Here is a 21,369-nt window from a genome sequence, read left to right on the forward strand (position 1 = left end):
CTTTAGACATTACTTTCAATATACCAATTGAAATGCTTAATTATTATTTATATTATAAATTATATGACTTTCCTTTAGGCCCATTCTTTCTACTGATTAAAGGTTTGGATTTTACACTGAGAATATAGCTTACACAGGCTGAAAGCAATTTGCAGTAGTGTAAGTAGCTTGTAATGTTTTTTTTGAGTATCTCCATTTATAGTTTTACTTGTAGATTAAACTATCCATTAGTTTATAGGCTATGTATATATCTAAAAAATAGCTCCATCTCAGCCTTAAAACACCAGTCTGTATTTATTCATATAATACAACACTCTGACAAGACCAACTCTTTACTCCTCATGAGTACTTTGAGGTTTAAAACTGCAAGTAATATTTTTCTGTTCTTCTACTCGAGTATTTCTGACCAGTGCTAGCCTATTACTTATTTTACCTAAGTCAGCAATTCTGGAGAATGCTTGTTGTCAAAACTGCTCACTCCACCACAGGCTAAGAGTTATCAAAACCCCAAACAAAACATTTACTAGTTTCATTTTATTCATTTGAATATAAAAAGCATACTCAGACCAAAATATAATTAGATTGTTATTTTGTAAAGCATTACACACAAATAACCACACATCATCAGGGGAAGCGGATTCAGACACTTGCCCTAAGGGGCATTTGTGTAGAAGACATTTCATAAGCTGAAAAACACAAAACCCTCAGAAGATCATCATTTTGGGCATCAAACGCACAATGAATGCAATATCAGTAGTGGGAAACAAAGTGCATCATATTCTGTTGTAGATATTACACTCTTTTCCCCCACATACCTCCAAAAGCTATTTTGCACAGGCTCCATAGCTGAACATTAAATAAATATTTAATATCTATTGGGTGTAATTATATGTAATTTCAGTTAATTTATACCTCTTGCTTTTTCTTTTCAGGCATTTAGATTGTAATAGTAACTGCAAATTACATTAGTGAAATAATACACTTTGCTCTTAGTCTAGTCTAATATTGTTACACCGTGTCTCATCATTTTCATCCACCTCTGATGCCGACAATAACTTGAAATAACATCAAGTATTATTACAGTTAGAGATCTCAAAACAGAAATGTTATCACTGCATTGTAGTGGGTTTATCCTTTATCGTAAACCATTAAAACACCGAAAGACATAAGACATAATGCTGCTGAGCTTTTAACAGGTTCAAAACATGTTTAACAGGTAGCAGTCTTATCATTTTGGACTTTTTTTCTGCTATAAGAAATGCTTCAAATTAAATTTCCCTCATTCAATGTATGTCCTTCAGAATGAGACGGATGTTGGTGTGCCACCCTATGGACACTGTTGGTATTACTGTTGAGCAAGAGAGTAAGGGAATTAAATAGGAAAAAAAATTGTACATGAAACAAAAAAATGAAGGTGTATGTTTCGCCTTCATAAATTGTAATGTTATCACCTGTGTGTGTGTGTGTGTATATATGGCTCCCTTATTTTCAAATTATTCAGCCAGTACAGTCAATAATCCATTTACCAAGTAAAAACTTCATTTTTGAAAAACAATCAGTTCCAGCACCATCTCTCTATTGCTTTAATCACATACATCTAGACACGGCAACAATTGAGTAACAAATTGCCATGGGAGGGATACATTGCATGTATACAAGCGCAAACAAACCTTTATCAGTCTTGTTTTTTGGTAGATCACCTTGAGGCAGCCCTTCTTTTTCCGTCCACTAAGGGTTGTGCTGTGAACATGATCAAACATCCAAAGCACACAAGAAAGTGCACTAAACACTGCTCAATGAACAGACACTACTGGCTGGTTCTCTCTCTCTCTCGGTTACATATGAAAAACGACCCAAAGAAATGGAAAAAAGAAAAAACACCCAGCAACAATAAATCAGTCACTATTGCCGATGTTGAACATCTGTCGAATGGTTTGGAAGAGGTCCATTTCAGTACCACTTCCCACATAAGAGAGATATAAAGCATCGGTGGCCATGATTGTTTTCAGAAAAGAGGCATCAGCCGTCCAACAGGTTGACCATAAGTAGAAAAATAAAACATTTGGAAAACCAATTTTTGCCTAGCCTCTATTCAAACTATGCAGCAGCAAAAGCAGCAACAGCCCTGGCCAAAAGATTTTCTGCTGAAATACACAAAGACACACACACACACACACACTGTCACACATACAAACATACATGCACATATTCTTTCAATGTGTAAAAATAGAAGATTGAACACAGCTAGTATATTGATAGATAAATCTACTGCTTAAGGTGGACGTTTCAAATATGCAATTTTCCATTAACATCAATCAAGTACCTGTCTAAATCTGATAGAGATTTATACATCTTTTTCCACTTCTATACATTTTTCTATAAAACAGACATGGCTTAAATTAATTGATGATCAACAGGCCTAAAATACTGCCTTCATTCTCCTGTGCATGTTTACAAAATCCATTTTAGTAACTAAAAAAAAAGAACATTATCAGCAAATAAAAATAAACGGGTTCACTAATGTGTCGCTGTCTGGTTTGCTTGCTTGGAGAAACAAGAACCATAGGACACAGCGGGCACCCACCTGGGATGTCAGAAGTACAAATGATAGTGTGATTACATTTATTAACCATCAGGGGTGACAGTGGCGAGCTGCAAAGTGGCTCAAAGAAGCCGCCAGAAGGGAAACTTTACATTCTGAAGCCCCGCTTGGAAAAATCTCAATTTTGTTGTGACTGTATTCTGGTCTTAGTGCACAGTAGAAAGTACCCCTGAGTTCTAGGACAGGGTCGGTGCATCATCATTCACAGCACCGTTGGGTGGGGGTTGCAGGCTACAGCTTTTAGAGGCTCTTTAGGGAATGGCAGGGCAAAGATATGGTCCTAGGCTAACAGTTCTGTGGGAAGATTGAGCTGAGAAGAAGCATTATCTGGGGGAATACGGTACAGTGGATAAGGCTCTGGTATACAATGTCATGGTCATCCTTGGTCTCCAAACCCCCGGCTGAAAACTCTTTTCACGTGATATCATACCAACACTTTGGGCCGGGGGTAGTGATGGTAGTGTTGTTTTTTTCAGATTGCACGTTATATGGATTTTATGTTGTTTGTACTTTCTCCTCCCTACCCTTTTCCCACAATGTGGGAAAACTCAATTCTTTCGTCCCACTGTTCATACAGTCTATTCTCTGGACTGCCCCCGGCCCACCCCTACCCCCGTTTATTTCAAATGCTGAACGAGACTGCTCGGTTCTCAGGTCCACAGGCTCAAGTGACATGGCTGCTGCGTCACAGCCCCTCCCACCTACCCCCGCAGAAGGTATCTGTGTTGAGGGCTTTCAGACATTAATCAATGGGAATTTTGTCCTCCAGTTCCAGTGGGATGTCCTCAGTGGGCTCCTCAATTTTCCCCAGCTCCTGCAGCTGCTGTCGCCTCTGCACCTCTGCCTTCAGGTTCTCCAGATCCTTTTGGCTGAAAGGGAAAAACCAAAATAACAAAATTCAAGACTTCCAGTAGATATAATTTCTGGTAGAGCTCTACCACACGAAGGTCTTTGGTCATTTTCACTCATGTCTTAATAAGAAGCTTATTTGACGTGCAAATAAAATGTGTAGATTGTGCCCCCCTTCTGCTTCCAATCCTTCCATGCTCTGTCTACACCTAATATACCTTAAATAACATTACATATCATTTAGCACACACTTTTATAAAAAGCGACTTACAACCGATATTGATAACGTGTTCAAAAATGTAGGGCGCTTTCACATCTGCCTTGTTTTGTTCGATCTCGGGTTCATTTTCACTAGGGATGCGTGTGACTACGGTAGTCGTTTAAACGTCCGCTGTCTCACTAGTCGGCAACAGAAATACTAGTCAGTTAGTAATTAAATGCCCAGCACGTGGACTTGAACATTGTGTGAGAATTTGAGTATGTGTAAGTGTAGGTTGAAAGAGGGAGAGCGAGAGCGAGAGCGCAAAGCAAGGGTTATCTTGACCACAGCGGAAAGGGCACAGCAACTGTATTTCATCACTTAGGCCTGGGACACGCATCCTCTGGAGCGCGTCTGCGTTTGTTACTGCTGCGTCTCTCTTGCCGTTTTCGGCCACACATGAAACGTCTCAACTGGTGCAGCGCTGCTTCTAAAAGGCCTGTTTTTTCTTGAAAGGGACCAGGAAATGGTGGAACTACAGCGAAAGCTGCTAGTATGAAGTCAATTTGACTGTCAACGGAGTATTTCTCTATCAGTTAAAGCAGAGAGACGCCAGTCTATGAAGCAGCAGCAGTTTACATTTCTGCAGTTTAACATTTTGGTGATATTATATTTTACAGTTCAATTGGAAAATGTCCCTGCAGGTGTTCAGGGCTTTATGTATCGCATATACACATAATATAAAAGCTAATTTCTCACTTTACCTGAGTGGTATAAAGATGATGCCGTTGATAATATTGAGCTGTTCCAGGACACTAGCCATGCTGGGAGCAGTGAACTGTAAAACACAAGGAAATGAAAACATAGCATCAATGCGAGGTGTTTGAGACGAACCGATGGAAGCTCAACAACATGCTTGACTCAGTCACCTTGAGGGGCATGATGCTGGCGCTGGAGCCGTTCTTGTAGATCTCATTCATGGTTCTCTGCAGAGCCACGGCCTGCTGGGTGAGATACTTCAGGTACTCTGAGCTCTCCTTGGTTTTCTCATGCGCCTCTCCCATCTGAGAGGAGAAAAGATATTACATATTAAGACAATCACATCATCACAATCAGTGTGTCAGCTCCTGGCAAAGCGGATTCTATCAGGACCCTCACCTGGTTCTTGTAAATGGTGTAGCCCTCCTTTTCGTGCTGTAGTGCAGAACGGAACTCTGCCTTGCTCTCATAAACCCTTGCGACCAAATGATGGCTTAAAATGAAGAAAACACGAGGCACATAAAGTAAATCATCACGCAGACAGTATAATTCCTACTATATGCATACATATGATAAATCTCTCCCCACCTGAGGGCCACTTTGAGGGACCGAGGTCCATGGTACTTTGTGTTGGTAGTCAAGGCGTTCTCCAGGAATCTCAGTGATAAATCGTACTCCATCACTCCATGAAGCACCAGCCCGATGTTACTCTGTGGAGAGAGAGCCACGAACAAGCACAGCAGCCATTGAGCAACAAATTTCAACAAGCACAGCAGCCATTGAGCAACAAATTTCAACAAGCACAGCAGCCATTGCAAAACAAATTTCTTCTTTTTGCAGTAGGTTGGATTATTTACCAAGGACTTAAATCAATTATGGATGATCAAGTAAAGACCACACTCACATCTAGCAGTGCCATCTCCGGGTGATCCTCCCCACTAACCGCCAACATGAGGTAACGGGCACGGTAAAGCAGCTTCAGGGCGGTCGACAGCTGCCCGTTTGCAAAGCAGTAAAGGGCCAAGTGCATCTGATGAAATAAAAATATAGATTTATAGGGATATTAAACATCTCAAGTGTGAAGATTAAATACATTTGGTGCAATAACTCACATATTCTTGAATGGTGTTGGGGTGCTCGATGCCGAGGACTCTCTCACTCATCAGAACAGCCTTCTGCTGGTTGCTGAGAGCCTGCAGGGAAAACACACAAATGTTACTCAGTGACGTGAGATCGAGGGGACATTTGTCTGTCAAAGTCAGAGTTGCCATATATCTGCCCACCTCTGGATGGTCTCCCATGATGTAATTAAGGCGCGCCAGCAGGCGCAGGCAGGCACAGATCTCTACATGCATGGCTCCGTACACGTTGTTGAAAAGGTTGAGAGCCTCATTGATAAGCTCACAGCCCTCCTTCAGAAAACCTGGAAATGAATTTGGGAAGGTAGTTGAACTGGTTTGCTTGCTTCAACAAAACAAGAGCTCTCAAAGTTACTTATGATTCAATCTTTTGAGCAAATATGTCTCACCTTGTTGTACTTTGGCCTGTCCGCTCTGGAAGAAGTGGAAGGCATCTGAGGCTTTGGGGTTTACGTGCTTCACAACAGGGAAAATATTCAGGATGTCCTCCTCTGTGAAGGCCGGCTTATGACGGCTGTCAAAGTTATACTCCTTTATCAGAATCTAGAGGGCAGAGAAAAGTAGAGGAAACGTTATACAGGCGAGTTGGTAAAGAGGCGTAGGGGGCTATAGGCTAAATGAGTGTTACCTGGATGCCAGTTTTGATGGAAATTTCTCTGAGCAGAGTGATTTTCTGGAGGCCGTATTTCTCCACCACCTGGTCCACACTTTCACTGCGCAAGAAAACATGTTATTTGTCACAGACAGACACATAAAATGGAGATGCTGAAGCGTAAAAGAGCATTTTCAACAGATGGGGCGCTCACCACTGGATGGTATAGTGATAGTAACTCTGGGCCTCAGAGGCAATGTTCTTCCACAGCTCGCTGGGCGTAAGGCTCGCCCACGCCGTGTTGTCGCCACCGCCAGGCACCCTGTTGCGGCGCTTGCGGTTTTTGCGTCGCGACACCAACTCATCAGGAGGCAGGTGGGCAACAGCGTCGGGGAAGGAGCTCAGGAAGCAGTTCAGGAAATGGCTTACAGCGGCAGACAGGGCAGACAACTCCACGCCCTACATGACGAGGAAATAGAAAATATGGTGATCTAAATAACTGTAGCATTGTCTTTTTCAAAAGTTTCTAGAAGATTCATATTGAATGTTACCAACCTGGAGGTAAGTCTTGAAGATGTGTTTTGCACATCTAGTGATCAGCTCACTGATTCCTATTCTCTGAAGGAATGGGAAAAGGAAATATGAGAATGACCATACAGAAGGACAGAAAGTGTGCGACAGCTGTGGTTCAGGGGATCACACTCACATAGAAATGCTCCAGCTGGATTTTGGCAGGGGTCTTGTCCACGAACTCCAGGACGTTGCCCAAATAGCGTACATTAATGCCTCTCTGGCGCAAGGCCTCGGTCAGTGTGGCTCCATCCATGGGCAGAGCGCTGTGGTCCAAACAGTCTTTAACCTGCTCATCAAACACACATAGACACAAACAGTCTTTAACCTGCTCATCAAACACACAGACACAAACATTGGCTTAAAACTCAGATATACAATCCAGAAAAGTCTGCAACTATAAGAAGCCTGGATCGGTGCAAATGTTTTGTGTCACTGACCAGTGATGGGATCTGACAGGACACCAGGAAGGCAGCGGCATCTTTGAGAAGCTGCTTCTGCTTCTTGATGTCATCTGCGCTGTCGTCTGGGAAACGCACCCCTGGTTCAACAAAACACACACACACACACACACACACACACACACACACACACACACACACACACACACACACACACACACACACACACACACACACACACACACACACACACACACACACACACACACACACACACACACACACACACACACACACACACACACACACACACACACACACACTTACTGGCATGTCGGTGCTCATAATGCCCTAAATAATGAGTACAGGCAAGAAGGAAACTAGACAGTGACAGATCTGACAGTTACATATCTTGGCTGCTGTTCATCTAAAAAGGATTAGTTTTATTATTTTCTAAGCTTTACGCTGCAGTTTGATAACGTATTGCAGACACACGGTAGACAAGGGATAGTTGCTGCCAGCATTTACTCAAGTACTGGTCAGTATTGCTTTGTCGTTTCTCGTGATATCGGCTTACATCAGTTTTGATCATGTCAAAAAGCTATGAGCTGAGCATGGAATCTCCCGTTTGTGTCTGTGAATGTCTAGTCGTAATACAATCTTTATTTGACTTTATCTAAAGTTACCGTAAAATCCTCTCTATGTATCATCAATTATGAGCCTGAATAATCCAACAAAAACAGGAGTGTTCAAGTATTTCCCTATCACTGGGGGTATGACGTCAGTGTAAAGAACTCCTGATTCACAACTGCCTCCTTTTTATGGCTACATACGCATTTTAATATCAGTAAAATAATGTGTTATTACAAGGAACACAATGCTGCTGTAACATAAATTAAATCGTCATTGCCGTAGCTTTACCTGGGGAGAAGATGTCGGGGTTGAAGCGAATGTCAAAGGACGTGTTACTGATGGAGCCGACAGCCTTGCAGGCATTGAGTACAACCTCACGGCTTTTAGGATCTGTTTGTGTTTGGGATCACAAGAAAAAAGATGCAGAAATGTTATAAAAAGAAAAGTAGACACTTCACACCAACATTTAAAACATGTAATTATGATGCATAACATTAAGCAGGAGTTGGTTTGTTTTTTTAAATCCAAAAACTGAGTTGCTCTTAGGCAGTTGGTGCTGTGGCTCAAAAATGAAAAGAGGTCAGTGCTTCCCTTTTTACTTATCTTATTTATATTTAACTGTTGGATCAATAGAGACTGAGCACTCTGGTGTGTTAACAGCAAAGTATATTAGAGTTAATGAGCCAATAGAGCTGATCCCACATTTGCGTAACACCATTAGTTTTGCAATTCTATTTATTTTGTGAGATGATAAACTAATGAATGGATGAGCTAGCTGTAGACATGGCCTTAGTCAACCTCCCGCCAACATTTTAAATTAAAGGGTGAAGAATTGGTTCAATCTGTTTCACAAGCAAGTTAATGTAATTCAGGATCAATTGAGCAGCACACAAAATCATTTAAAATGAGATTTCTGCATTCCAGATACAAATTTGGATTAATGAACATGGCAAGTGATTAGTGAGTTTGTACATTTGAACCCCACAGCAAAAACAAAAAAGGGATGGGTTGATTTGGATGCCAAAACTTGTCCCCACTGCAGGCTGTGGGACTGAGCAGGGACAGCTAGCCTGGTGGAAAGAAGCCACTACAACACAGTGCATGATATTTAATGCTCTAACGCCATTGACACACACTTGCCCTTTCTATAATATGCTGGTTAAATACTCCTTTTCTATGCAATCATCCACCAGAGTAGCCCTCCCTGCATCATCATGGCCTTGTGTTTTTGGGGATTCTTTTTATGGGACATACCAATACAAGATCCATCTTCGGCAACTAAGGTCTCCGCCAGCTCTTTGGCCTGAGCTAATCCTGGAATACTTTCCTCAAGCTCCTTACCATCCAGCGGGCCCTTGCATTCTCCGTTCTGAGTGGCTACGAGGTCTAGAGGCCCGTTTGTGGCGGGCTTCGAGGAGGAGTTTTCTACCCCGTCAGTCACTGCCTCTGAAGCAACAGTGGAGTTGTTTTCTGTCTGGCTTGTGGTGTGCGTTGAGACATCTGTAACACTGGGAGAATCTGAAGCAGCGCTCTCTGTCTGGGTCGTCTCTGCGTTGCTTTCTGATGTTGCCTCTGTGATGGCTGGCGCAGCAGTCTTAGTGTCCTTGTTTGCTTTCTGCTGCATGAGCTGCAATGCTGCCATCTTCATGAAGAGAAGATATCTGTGGGAGAGAATCAACAGTACTTGTTGAAACCAGGGGACTCCAAGTTAAATTAAAGACTTTTTAATGCCACTTAAAAGGAAATTGAATGCCAACGTCAGGCCATTCTGGCAAAGTAGGAGGATATTATGGAAATTCTGACGCATTTAAAAAAAAAATACTTTTAAAGCTACCCTTACCTTTGTTGCATTTTTACACTTTTTTTGGATTAGGTTAAAATGGTATGCAAGACAGACCCACCAGGAGTAAAAAACAAACAATTATTTCAATCTCATAATATTTTGTGAAAACTTCAAACAATGATATTATTCGGACCGAACGATTTGATTGGCCGACAGACCTGTCTGTTTGCCGTCTGCTTCTGTATTGCGCATTCTCAACTAGAGGGTTTGTTTTGATTCCACGGCAGACAGTAGCGAGTAGCGACCATTGTAGAAAAGGCCCCAACGTTCATAAGTTACAGTGTTGTTATTTCTTACAGTGTGTTAAGATGTGTTTTGTTCAGTGTGGATAGCTGTCAGTTAGGGCCATGACGTCAGTCGGACAGAGAGCCTGTTTAGTAAGTTTCCTTTCTCTTCTCCCTCGGTCAGATGTGTGAGCATGCAAGTTGCTGCAGTAAGCGATCATTCCACATGGAAACGTGTTTATCTGAGTTTAAATGTGAATCACCCGTGTGTGAGTATGTACATGCAGTCCCGATCGCTGTTATAATATACCGTACTTTTCGGCCTACAAGCCGCGACTTTTTCCCCGTTTTTCGACCCTGTTATTACACAGCACAGTATATATTCTGTAGCTACTGGGGATGGGCGTTAGTAATCGAGTACTCGAGTACTCCTCGTTTCAAATGATCTCGATTGGTGGATGAGGAAAATAGTTTTTTGTTTTTTTTAGTGTTTGTAGCCTTTAGGCCGGCCGGCGGGCCGCCCCTATTTTAAAATGTTATATACGTGTACAAAACGGATATAAAGTTTAACAAAATTAAATATTTTGATCCAAGTTAAATAAACTAAGCGTTGTGTCAAACAGAAACCGCAAATAACTGCCACCTCCGTGCAGCGCAGCCAGTGTGTGGTCTCCACAGCACCGCGGAGCTGAATGCGGTGCTGGAAAACTTGGAAAATTACGTAAAGAAGCCAGGCTGACTTCGGGCACATTCGAGCAAACGACATTTAAGAAGCCTTTATTATGGAATATAGGATTGAGATTCAAAAGCCGACGGTGTAACGTTCCGTTAACGAGGAATTAGTCGCGGTAATTAGTCACGGACAGGAGTGATCATTACGCGGTTGGATATACAAGCCTACTACTTCTACTGCTTTGGTGAGTTATTTAGCCTATCTATGTGTTTAAATTGTAGGACAATAATTTTATTGTATTTGCTGCCCTTCTTATTTTAAATGTCTATTTTGAATGTTAGCCAACTACAGCCCATGCTTTTTTTCTCTCTCTTTTTTCTCTCTCCACCGCAGACCTACTCGATCGGTTTAAATTGTGGCCCGCTTATTTAATTACTTTCAGTTAGGAAAATGTGTTTTAAACTTGTGGAAAATAAATCCTTAATATCATATGGCAACTGTGACTGTTTGACATAAGCATTGAGCGCTTTATTGCGGTCAACCGTTGTTCTGTAGACAGATGCGTTGCGTCCTAAAAATAGAAAAAAGTTTAACGAGGAATCGATTGATCCTCGAGGAATGCAAGCGATCACACGAGTAGCGAAAAAACTCGTGCCCATCCCTAATAGCTACTATTGCACAAAATGGTAACACTTAAGTACGTTATGCAAATATGCAACTTGTTTGTTGAAATGTGGGAGCTTCCTCAAGCAGCCATCTCTTTCCCGACAATCCCCTCTGTGCACGAACTCTTACATATGGTAATTAGGGCCCGAGCACAGACATGTGCGAAAGCCCTATTGTAATCGGTGTGATTATTAGGGCCCGAGCACAGACATGTGCGAAAGCCCTATTGTAATCGGTACGATTTTTATTCTTTTTAGGGCCCGAGCACAGACATGTGCGAAAGCCCTATTGTAATCGGTACGATTTTTATTCTTTTTATTATTATTATTCTTTTTCCGACTCTTTTTTGGCACTTTTCACCCCCTTCCCGTCATGCATTAGTTGAAAAAGTTTGCGGACCCATCAGACCTGCAAAAAATTTTAATGTATCAGTGGTTCAGGATTTGATCTCTAAAATTGCGCCCCCTATGGCCAAAAACAGTTTTTCAGCAAATGCATGCTCAAAAATTGGGCTAGATGCCTGAAATTACAGGACAACATGTAATGGCCCAAGGCGCACATAAATGCAATTTATATGTCATTAGCCAAAATCAACAGGAAGTCGGCCATGTTGGATTTAGTGCCTAAAACCGCCACTTTACATCTTTTCGCATTTCGACGAACTAGTCCTAGAGTTTTGACGCCAGCGACGTCAAACCACTTCTCAAAAACAAAAGACCCTTGCCCGATAAGGAATTGCGAAAAGATCAGGAAGTTAGCCCGGAACCAGGGATCTTTTTGGGGTCAAAGTGTCGCGTAAATACGCACCTCATGAAACTTCAATTCATCATAGCTCAGGCTGTGTTATACCTAGCTGCACCAAATTAATAACCCAAATGTATCTTTGCAGGCCCCACAAAAAAGCCTCTTGAAGCCCCGCCCCAAAATCAACAGGAAGTCTTTAAATGTGAAATATGTGAATAGGGGCGGGGCTTAATAACACGTTGGCCATAACTCCTTAACCATAGGTCCTATCATCATCAAACTTGCTGGGTATGCGCAGAAGTCATGTGGTAGCATGTCCCTCTAAGCTTATCGCGATGAACCCATAGGGGGCGCCACAGGGGCGGGGCTTAATAACACGTTGGCCATAACTCCTTAACCATAGGTCCAATCATCATCAAACTTGCTGGGTATGTGCAGAAGTCATGTGGTAGCATGTATCTCGAAGCTTATCGCGATTAACCCATAGGGGGCGCCACAGGGGCGGGGCTATCCACAAATTGGCCATAACTCCTTAACCGTAGGTCCTATCATCATCAAACTTGCTGGGTATGTGCAGAAGTCATGTGGTAGCATGTCCCTCGAAGCTTATCGTGACGAACCCATAGGGGGCGCCGCCTATCCACAAATTGGCCATAACTCCTTAACCGTAGGTCCTATCATCATCAAACTTGCTGGGTATGTGCAGAAGTCATGTGGTAGCATGTCCCTCGAAGCTTATCGCGACCAACCCATAGGGGGCGCCGCCTATCCACAAATTGGCCATAACTCCTTAACCGTAGGTCCTATCATCATCAAACTTGCTGGGTATGTGCAGAAGTCATGTGGTAGCATGTATCTCGAAGCTTATCGCGATTAACCCATAGGGGGCGCCACAGGGGCGGGGCTATCCACAAATTGGCCATAACTCCTTAACCGTAGGTCCTATCATCATCAAACTTGCTGGGTATGTGCAGAAGTCATGTGGTAGCATGTCCCTCGAAGCTTATCGTGACGAACCCATAGGGGGCGCCGCCTATCCACAAATTGGCCATAACTCCTTAACCGTAGGTCCTATCATCATCAAACTTGCTGGGTATGTGCAGAAGTCATGTGGTAGCATGTCCCTCGAAGCTTATCGCGACCAACCCATAGGGGGCGCTGCCTATCCACAAATTGGCCATAACTCCTTAACCGTAGGTCCTATCATCATCAAACTTGCTGGGTATGTGCAGAAGGCGAGCGCGTCGCCGACAATTCCGCGCTTCCGGCTTGCAGCATGTGTGGGCGAGGGCCCGGTCATCACTGCTTGCAGTTTTAATTATTATTATTATTCTTTTTCCGACTCTTTTTTGGCACTTTTCACCCCCTTCCCGTCATGCATTAGTTGAAAAAGTTTGCGGACCCATCAGACCTGCAAAAAATTTTAATGTATCAGTGGTTCAGGATTTGATCTCTAAAATTGCGCCCCCTATGGCCAAAAACAGTTTTTCAGCAAATGCATGCTCAAAAATTGGGCTAGAAGCCTGAAATTACAGGACAACATGTAATGGCCCAAGGCGCACATAAATGCAATTTATATGTCATTAGCCAAAATCAACAGGAAGTCGGCCATGTTGGATTTAGTGCCTAAAACCGCCACTTTACATCTTTTCGCATTTCGACGAACTAGTCCTAGAGTTTTGACGCCAGGGACGTCAAACCACTTCTCAAATACAAAAGACCCTTGCCCGATGTTAAATTGCGAAAAGATTTCAAATTTCTCCCAGTACCAGGGATCTATTGGGGGTCAAAGTGTCGCGTAAATACGCACCTCATGAAACTTCAATTCATCATAGCTCAGGCTGTGTTATACCTAGCTGCACCAAATTACAACCCCAAATGTATCTTTGCAGGCCCCACAAAAAAGCCTCTTGAAGCCCCGCCCCAAAATCAACAGGAAGTCTTTAAATGTGAAATATGTGAATAGGGGCGGGGCTTAATAACACGTTGGCCATAACTCCTTAACCATAGGTCCTATCATCATCAAACTTGCTGGGTATGCGCAGAAGTCATGTGGTAGCATGTCCTTCTAAGCTTATCGCGATGAACCCATAGGGGGCGCCACAGGGGCGGGGCTTAATAACACGTTGGCCATAACTCCTTAACCATAGGTCCAATCATCATCAAACTTGCTGGGTATGTGCAGAAGTCATGTGGTAGCATGTATCTCAAAGCTTATCGCGATTAACCCATAGGGGGCGCCACAGGGGCGGGGCTATCCACAAATTGGCCATAACTCCTTAACCGTAGGTCCTATCATCATCAAACTTGCTGGGTATGTGCAGAAATCATGTGGTAGCATGTCCCTCGAAGCTTATCGCGACGAACCCATAGGGGGCGCCGCCTATCCACAAATTGGCCATAACTCCTTAACCGTAGGTCCTATCATCATCAAACTTGCTGGGTATGTGCAGAAGTCATGTGGTAGCATGTCCCTCGAAGCTTATCGCGACCAACCCATAGGGGGCGCCGCCTATCCACAAATTGGCCATAGCTCCTTAACCGTAGGTCCTATCATCATCAAACTTGCTGGGTATGTGCAGAAGTCATGTGGTAGCATGTCCCTCTAAGCTTATCGCGATGAACCCATAAGGGGCGCCACAGGGGCGGGGCTTAATAACACGTTGGCCATAACTCCTTAACCATAGGTCCAATCATCATCAAACTTGCTGGGTATGTGCAGATGTCATGTGGTAGCATGTATCTCGAAGCTTATCGCGATTAACCCATAGGGGGCGCCACAGGGGCGGGGCTATCCACAAATTGGCCATAACTCCTTAACCGTAGGTCCTATCATCATCAAACTTGCTGGGTATGTGCAGAAGTCATGTGGTAGCATGTCCCTCGAAGCTTATCGCGACGAACCCATAGGGGGCGCCGCCTATCCACAAATTGGCCATAACTCCTTAACCGTAGGTCCTATCATCATCAAACTTGCTGGGTATGTGCAGAAGTCATGTGGTAGCATGTCCCTCGAAGCTTATCGCGACCAACCCATAGGGGGCGCCGCCTATCCACAAATTGGCCATAACTCCTTAACCGTAGGTCCTATCATCATCAAACTTGCTGGGTATGTGCAGAAGTCATGTGGTAGCATGTATGTCGAAGCTTATCGCGATTAACCCATAGGGGGCGCCACAGGGGCGGGGCTATCCACAAATTGGCCATAACTCCTTAACCGTAGGTCCTATCATCATCAAACTTGCTGGGTATGTGCAGAAGTCATGTGGTAGCATGTCCCTCGAAGCTTATCGTGACGAACCCATAGGGGGCGCCGCCTATCCACAAATTGGCCATAACTCCTTAACCGTAGGTCCTATCATCATCAAACTTGCTGGGTATGTGCAGAAGTCATGTGGTAGCATGTCCCTCGAAGCTTATCGCGACCAACCCATAGGGGGCGCTGCCTATCCACAAATTGGCCATAACTCCTTAACCGTAGGTCCTATCATCATCAAACTTGCTGGGTATGTGCAGAAGGCGAGCGCGTCGCCGACAATTCCGCGCTTCCGGCGTGCAGCATGTGTGGGCGAGGGCCCGGTCATCACTGCTTGCAGTTTTAATTATTATTATTATTATTCTTTGGAATCTAAAATCGGACTTTTCCCCTACTTGCCCTGGTACAATAGTTGTAAAACTCTGCGGGCAGGTCAGACCTGCAAAAAATTGCAATGTATCAGTGGTTCAGGATTTGTGCATAAAAATTGCGCCCCCTATGGCCAAAAACAGTTTTTCAGCAAATGCATGCTCAAAAATTGGGCTAGATGCCTGAAATTACAGGACAACATGTAATGGCCCAAGGCGCACATAAATGCAATTTATATGTCATTAGCCAAAATCAACAGGAAGTCGGCCATGTTGGATTTAGTGCCTAAAACCGCCACTTTACATCTTTTCGCATTTCGACGAACTAGTCCTAGAGTTTTTATGCCAGCGACGTCAAACCACTTCTCAAATACAAAAGACCCTTGCCCGATAAGGAATTGCGAAAAGATCAGGAAGTTAGCCCGGAACCAGGGATCTTTTTGGGGTCAAAGTGTCGCGTAAATACGCACCTCATGAAACTTCAATTCATCATAGCTCAGGCTGTGTTATACCTAGCTGCACCAAATTAATAACCCAAATGTATCTTTGCAGGCCCCACAAAAAAGCCTCTTGAAGCCCCGCCCCAAAATCAACAGGAAGTCTTTAAATGTGAAATATGTGAATAGGGGCGGGGCTTAATAACACGTTGGCCATAACTCCTTAACCATAGGTCCTATCATCATCAAACTTGCTGGGTATATGCAGAAGTCATGTGGTAGCATGTCCCTCTAAGCTTATCGCGATGAACCCATAGGGGGCGCCACAGGGGCGGGGCTTAATAACACGTTGGCCATAACTCCTTAACCATAGGTCCAATCATCATCAAACTTGCTGGGTATGTGCAGAAGTCATGTGGTAGCATGTATCTCGAAGCTTATCGCGATTAACCCATAGGGGGCGCCACAGGGGCGGGGCTATCCACAAATTGGCCATAACTCCTTAACCGTAGGTCCTATCATCATCAAACTTGCTGGGTATGTGCAGAAGTCATGTGGTAGCATGTCCCTCGAAGCTTATCGTGACGAACCCATAGGGGGCGCCGCCTATCCACAAATTGGCCATAACTCCTTAACCGTAGGTCCTATCATCATCAAACTTGCTGGGTATGTGCAGAAGTCATGTGGTAGCATGTCCCTCGAAGCTTATCGCGACCAACCCATAGGGGGCGCCGCCTATCCACAAATTGGCCATAACTCCTTAACCGTAGGTCCTATCATCATCAAACTTGCTGGGTATGTGCAGAAGTCATGTGGTAGCATGTCCCTCGAAGCTTATCGCGACCAACCCATAGGGGGCGCCGCCTATCCACAAATTGGCCATAACTCCTTAACCGTAGGTCCTATCATCATCAAACTTGCTGGGTATGTGCAGAAGTCATGTGGTAGCATGTATCTCGAAGCTTATCGCGATGAACCCATAGGGGGCGCCACAGGGGCGGGGCTTAATAACACGTTGGCCATAACTCCTTAACCATAGGTCCAATCATCATCAAACTTGCTGGGTATGTGCAGATGTCATGTGGTAGCATGTATCTCGAAGCTTATCGCGATTAACCCATAGGGGGCGCCACAGGGGTGGGGCTATCCACAAATTGGCCATAACTCCTTAACCGTAGGTCCTATCATCATCAAACTTGCTGGGTATGTGCAGAAGGCGAGCGCGTCGCCGACAATTCCGCGCTTCCGGCTTGCAGCATGTGTGGGCGAGGGCCCGGTCATCACTGCTTGCAGTTTTAATTATTATTATTCTTTGGAATCTAAAATGGGACTTTTGACCCCTTTCCCGTCATGCATTAGTTGAAAATATGTGGCGTACCCATCAGACCTGCAAAAAATTGCAATGTATCAGTGGTTCAGGATTTGATCTCAAAAATAGCGCCCCCTATGGCCAAAAACTGTTTTTCAGGAAATGCATGCTCAAAAATTGGGCTAGAAGCCTGAAATTACAGGACAACATGTAATGGCCCAAGGCGCACCTAAATGCAATTGTATGTCAATAGCCAAAATCAACCGGAAGTCGGCCATGTTGGATGTAGTGCCTAAAACCGCCATAACCATCTTTTCGCATTTCGACGAAAGGCTCCTAGAGTTTTGATGCCAGGGACGTCAAACCACTTCTCAAATACAAAAGACCCTTGCCCGATAAGGAATTGCGAAAAGGTCAGGAAGTTGTCCGAGAACCAGGGATCTATTGGGGGTCAAAGTGTCGCGTAAATACGCACCTCATGAAACTTCAATTCATCATAGCTCAGGCTGTGTTATACCTAGCTGCACCAAATTACAACCCCAAATGTATCTTTGCAGGCCCCACAAAAAAGCCTCTTGAAGCCCCGCCCCAAAATCAACAGGAAGTCTTTAAATGTGAAATATGTGAATAGGGGCGGGGCTTAATAACACGTTGGCCATAACTCCTTAACCATAGGTCCTAACATCATCAAACTTGCTGGGTATGCGCAGAAGTCATGTGGTAGCATGTCCCTCTAAGCTTATCGCGATGAACCCATAGGGGGCGCCACAGGGGCGGGGCTTAATAACACGTTGGCCATAACTCCTTAACCATAGGTCCAATCATCATCAAACTTGCTGGGTATGTGCAGAAGTCATGTGGTAGCATGTATCTCGAAGCTTATCGCGATTAACCCATAGGGGGCGCCACAGGGGCGGGGCTATCCACAAATTGGCCATAACTCCTTAACCGTAGGTCCTATCATCATCAAACTTGCTGGGTATGTGCAGAAGTCATGTGGTAGCATGTCCCTCGAAGCTTATCGCGACGAACCCATAGGGGGCGCCGCCTATCCACAAATTGGCCATAACTCCTTAACCGTAGGTCCTATCATCATCAAACTTGCTGGGTATGTGCAGAAGTCATGTGGTAGCATGTCCCTCGAAGCTTATCGCGACCAACCCATAGGGGGCGCCGCCTATCCACAAATTGGCCATAACTCCTTAACCGTAGGTCCTATCATCATCAAACTTGCTGGGTATGTGCAGAAGTCATGTGGTAGCATGTATCTCGAAGCTTATCGCGATGAACCCATAGGGGGCGCCACAGGGGCGGGGCTTAATAACACGTTGGCCATAACTCCTTAACCATAGGTCCAATCATCATCAAACTTGCTGGGTATGTGCAGAAGTCATGTGGTAGCATGTATCTCGAAGCTTATCGCGATTAACCCATAGGGGGCGCCACAGGGGCGGGGCTTAATAACACGTTGGCCATAACTCCTTAACCATAGGTCCAATCATCATCAAACTTGCTGGGTATGTGCAGAAGTCATGTGGTAGCATGTATCTCGAAGCTTATCGCGATTAACCCATAGGGGGCGCCACAGGGGCGGGGCTATCCACAAATTGGCCATAACTCCTTAACCGTAGGTCCTATCATCATCAAACTTGCTGGGTGTGTGCAGAAGTCATGTGGTAGCATGTCCCTCGAAGCTTATCGTGACGAACCCATAGGGGGCGCCGCCTATCCACAAATTGGCCATAACTCCTTAACCGTAGGTCCTATCATCATCAAACTTGCTGGGTATGTGCAGAAGTCATGTGGTAGCATGTCCCTCGAAGCTTATCGCGACCAACCCATAGGGGGCGCCGCCTATCCACAAATTGGCCATAACTCCTTAACCGTAGGTCCTATCATCATCAAACTTGCTGGGTATGTGCAGAAGTCATGTGGTAGCATGTATCTCGAAGCTTATCGCGATTAACCCATAGGGGGCGCCACAGGGGCGGGGCTATCCACAAATTGGCCATAACTCCTTAACCGTAGGTCCTATCATCATCAAACTTGCTGGGTATGTGCAGAAGTCATGTGGTAGCATGTCCCTCGAAGCTTATCGTGACGAACCCATAGGGGGCGCCGCCTATCCACAAATTGGCCATAACTCCTTAACCGTAGGTCCTATCATCATCAGACTTGCTGGGTATGTGCAGAAGTCATGTGGTAGCATGTCCCTCGAAGCTTATCGCGACCAACCCATAGGGGGCGCTGCCTATCCACAAATTGGCCATAACTCCTTAACCGTAGGTCCTATCATCATCAAACTTGCTGGGTATGTGCAGAAGGCGAGCGCGTCGCCGACAATTCCGCGCTTCCGGCTTGCAGCATGTGTGGGCGAGGGCCCGGTCATCACTGCTTGCAGTTTTAATTAGGGCCCGAGCACAGACATGTGCGAAAGCCCTATTGTAATCGGTACGATTTTTATTCTTATTATTATTATTCTTTTTCCGACTCTTTCTTGGCACTTTTCACCCCCTTCCCGTCATGCATAAGTTGAAAAACTTTGCGTACCCATCAGACCTGCAAAAAATTTTAATGTATCAGTGGTTCAGGATTTGATCTCTAAAATTGCGCCCCCTATGGCCAAAAACAGTTTTTCAGCAAATGCATGCTCAAAAATTGGGCTAGATGCCTGAAATTACAGGACAACATGTAATGGCCCAAGGCGCACATAAATGCAATTTATATGTCATTAGCCAAAATCAACAGGAAGTCGGCCATGTTGGATTTAGTGCCTAAAACCGCCACTTTACATCTTTTCGCATTTCGACGAACTAGTCCTAGAGTTTTTATGCCAGCGACGTCAATCCACTTCTCAAATACAAAAGACCCTTGCCCGATAAGGAATTGCGAAAAGATCAGGAAGTTAGCCCGGAACCAGGGATCTTTTTGGGGTCAAAGTGTCGCGTAAATACGCACCTCATGAAACTTCAATTCATCATAGCTCAGGCTGTGTTATACCTAGCTGCACCAAATTAATAACCCAAATGTATCTTTGCAGGCCCCACAAAAAAGCCTCTTGAAGCCCCGCCCCAAAATCAACAGGAAGTCTTTAAATGTGAAATATGTGAATAGGGGCGGGGCTTAATAACACGTTGGCCATAACTCCTTAACCATAGGTCCTATCATCATCAAACTTGCTGGGTATGCGCAGAAGTCATGTGGTAGCATGTCCTTCTAAGCTTATCGCGATGAACCCATAGGGGGCGCCACAGGGGCGGGGCTTAATAACACGTTGGCCATAACTCCTTAACCATAGGTCCAATCATCATCAAACTTGCTGGGTATGTGCAGAAGTCATGTGGTAGCATTTATCTCGAAGCTTATCGCGATTAACCCATAGGGGGCGCCACAGGGGCGGGGCTATCCACAAATTGGCCATAACTCCTTAACCGTAGGTCCTATCATCATCAAACTTGCTGGGTATGTGCAGAAGTCATGTGGTAGCATGTCCCTTGAAGCTTATCGCGACAAACCCATAGGGGGCGCCGCCTATCCACAAATTGGCCATAACTCCTTAACCGTAGGTCCTATCATCATCAAACTTGCTGGGTATGTGCAGAAGTCATGTGGTAGCATGTCCCTCGAAGCTTATCGCGACCAACCCATAGGGGGCGCCGCCTATCCACAAATTGGCCATAACTCCTTAACCGTAGGTCCTATCATCATCAAACTTGCTGGGTATGTGCAGAAGTCATGTGGTAGCATGTCCCTCTAAGCTTATCGCGATGAACCCATAGGGGGCGCCACAGGGGCGGGGCTTAATAACACGTTGGCCATAACTCCTTAACCATAGGTCCAATCATCATCAAACTTGCTGGGTATGTGCAGATGTCATGTGGTAGCATGTATCTCGAAGCTTATCGCGATTAACCCATAGGGGGCGCCACAGGGGCGGGGCTATCCACAAATTGGCCATAACTCCTTAACCGTAGGTCCTATCATCATCAAACTTGCTGGGTATGTGCAGAAGTCATGTGATAGCATGTCCCTCGAAGCTTATCGCGACAAACCCATAGGGGGCGCCGCCTATCCACAAATTGGCCATAACTCCTTAACCGTAGGT

General features: G+C 44.7%; 1 protein-coding gene across 1 annotated transcript in view; it reads right to left on the minus strand.

The window, feature by feature from the left end:
- Positions 1 to 1,569: 1,569 nt before the first annotated feature.
- Positions 1,570 to 21,369, minus strand: part of cluha (clustered mitochondria (cluA/CLU1) homolog a) — a 32,933-nt gene continuing 13,133 nt past the window's right edge. Inside the window, exons 12-27 of the mRNA XM_080025266.1 lie at positions 8,999 to 9,405; positions 8,033 to 8,134; positions 7,151 to 7,251; positions 6,847 to 6,999; positions 6,696 to 6,758; positions 6,355 to 6,599; positions 6,177 to 6,261; positions 5,938 to 6,091; positions 5,693 to 5,832; positions 5,522 to 5,602; positions 5,314 to 5,439; positions 4,998 to 5,119; positions 4,809 to 4,902; positions 4,580 to 4,714; positions 4,415 to 4,488; positions 1,570 to 3,471 (exon numbers count right to left, since the gene is read on the minus strand). Coding sequence (XP_079881392.1) covers positions 3,345 to 3,471; positions 4,415 to 4,488; positions 4,580 to 4,714; positions 4,809 to 4,902; positions 4,998 to 5,119; positions 5,314 to 5,439; positions 5,522 to 5,602; positions 5,693 to 5,832; positions 5,938 to 6,091; positions 6,177 to 6,261; positions 6,355 to 6,599; positions 6,696 to 6,758; positions 6,847 to 6,999; positions 7,151 to 7,251; positions 8,033 to 8,134; positions 8,999 to 9,405 — 2,209 coding nt within the window. The 3' untranslated portion in view covers positions 1,570 to 3,344. The remainder of the gene's footprint in view (positions 3,472 to 4,414; positions 4,489 to 4,579; positions 4,715 to 4,808; positions 4,903 to 4,997; positions 5,120 to 5,313; positions 5,440 to 5,521; positions 5,603 to 5,692; positions 5,833 to 5,937; positions 6,092 to 6,176; positions 6,262 to 6,354; positions 6,600 to 6,695; positions 6,759 to 6,846; positions 7,000 to 7,150; positions 7,252 to 8,032; positions 8,135 to 8,998; positions 9,406 to 21,369) is intronic.

The sequence above is a fragment of the Ammodytes marinus genome (assembly GCF_949987685.1).
Source record: "Ammodytes marinus genome assembly, chromosome: 3".
Taxonomy (NCBI): domain Eukaryota; kingdom Metazoa; phylum Chordata; class Actinopteri; order Uranoscopiformes; family Ammodytidae; genus Ammodytes; species Ammodytes marinus.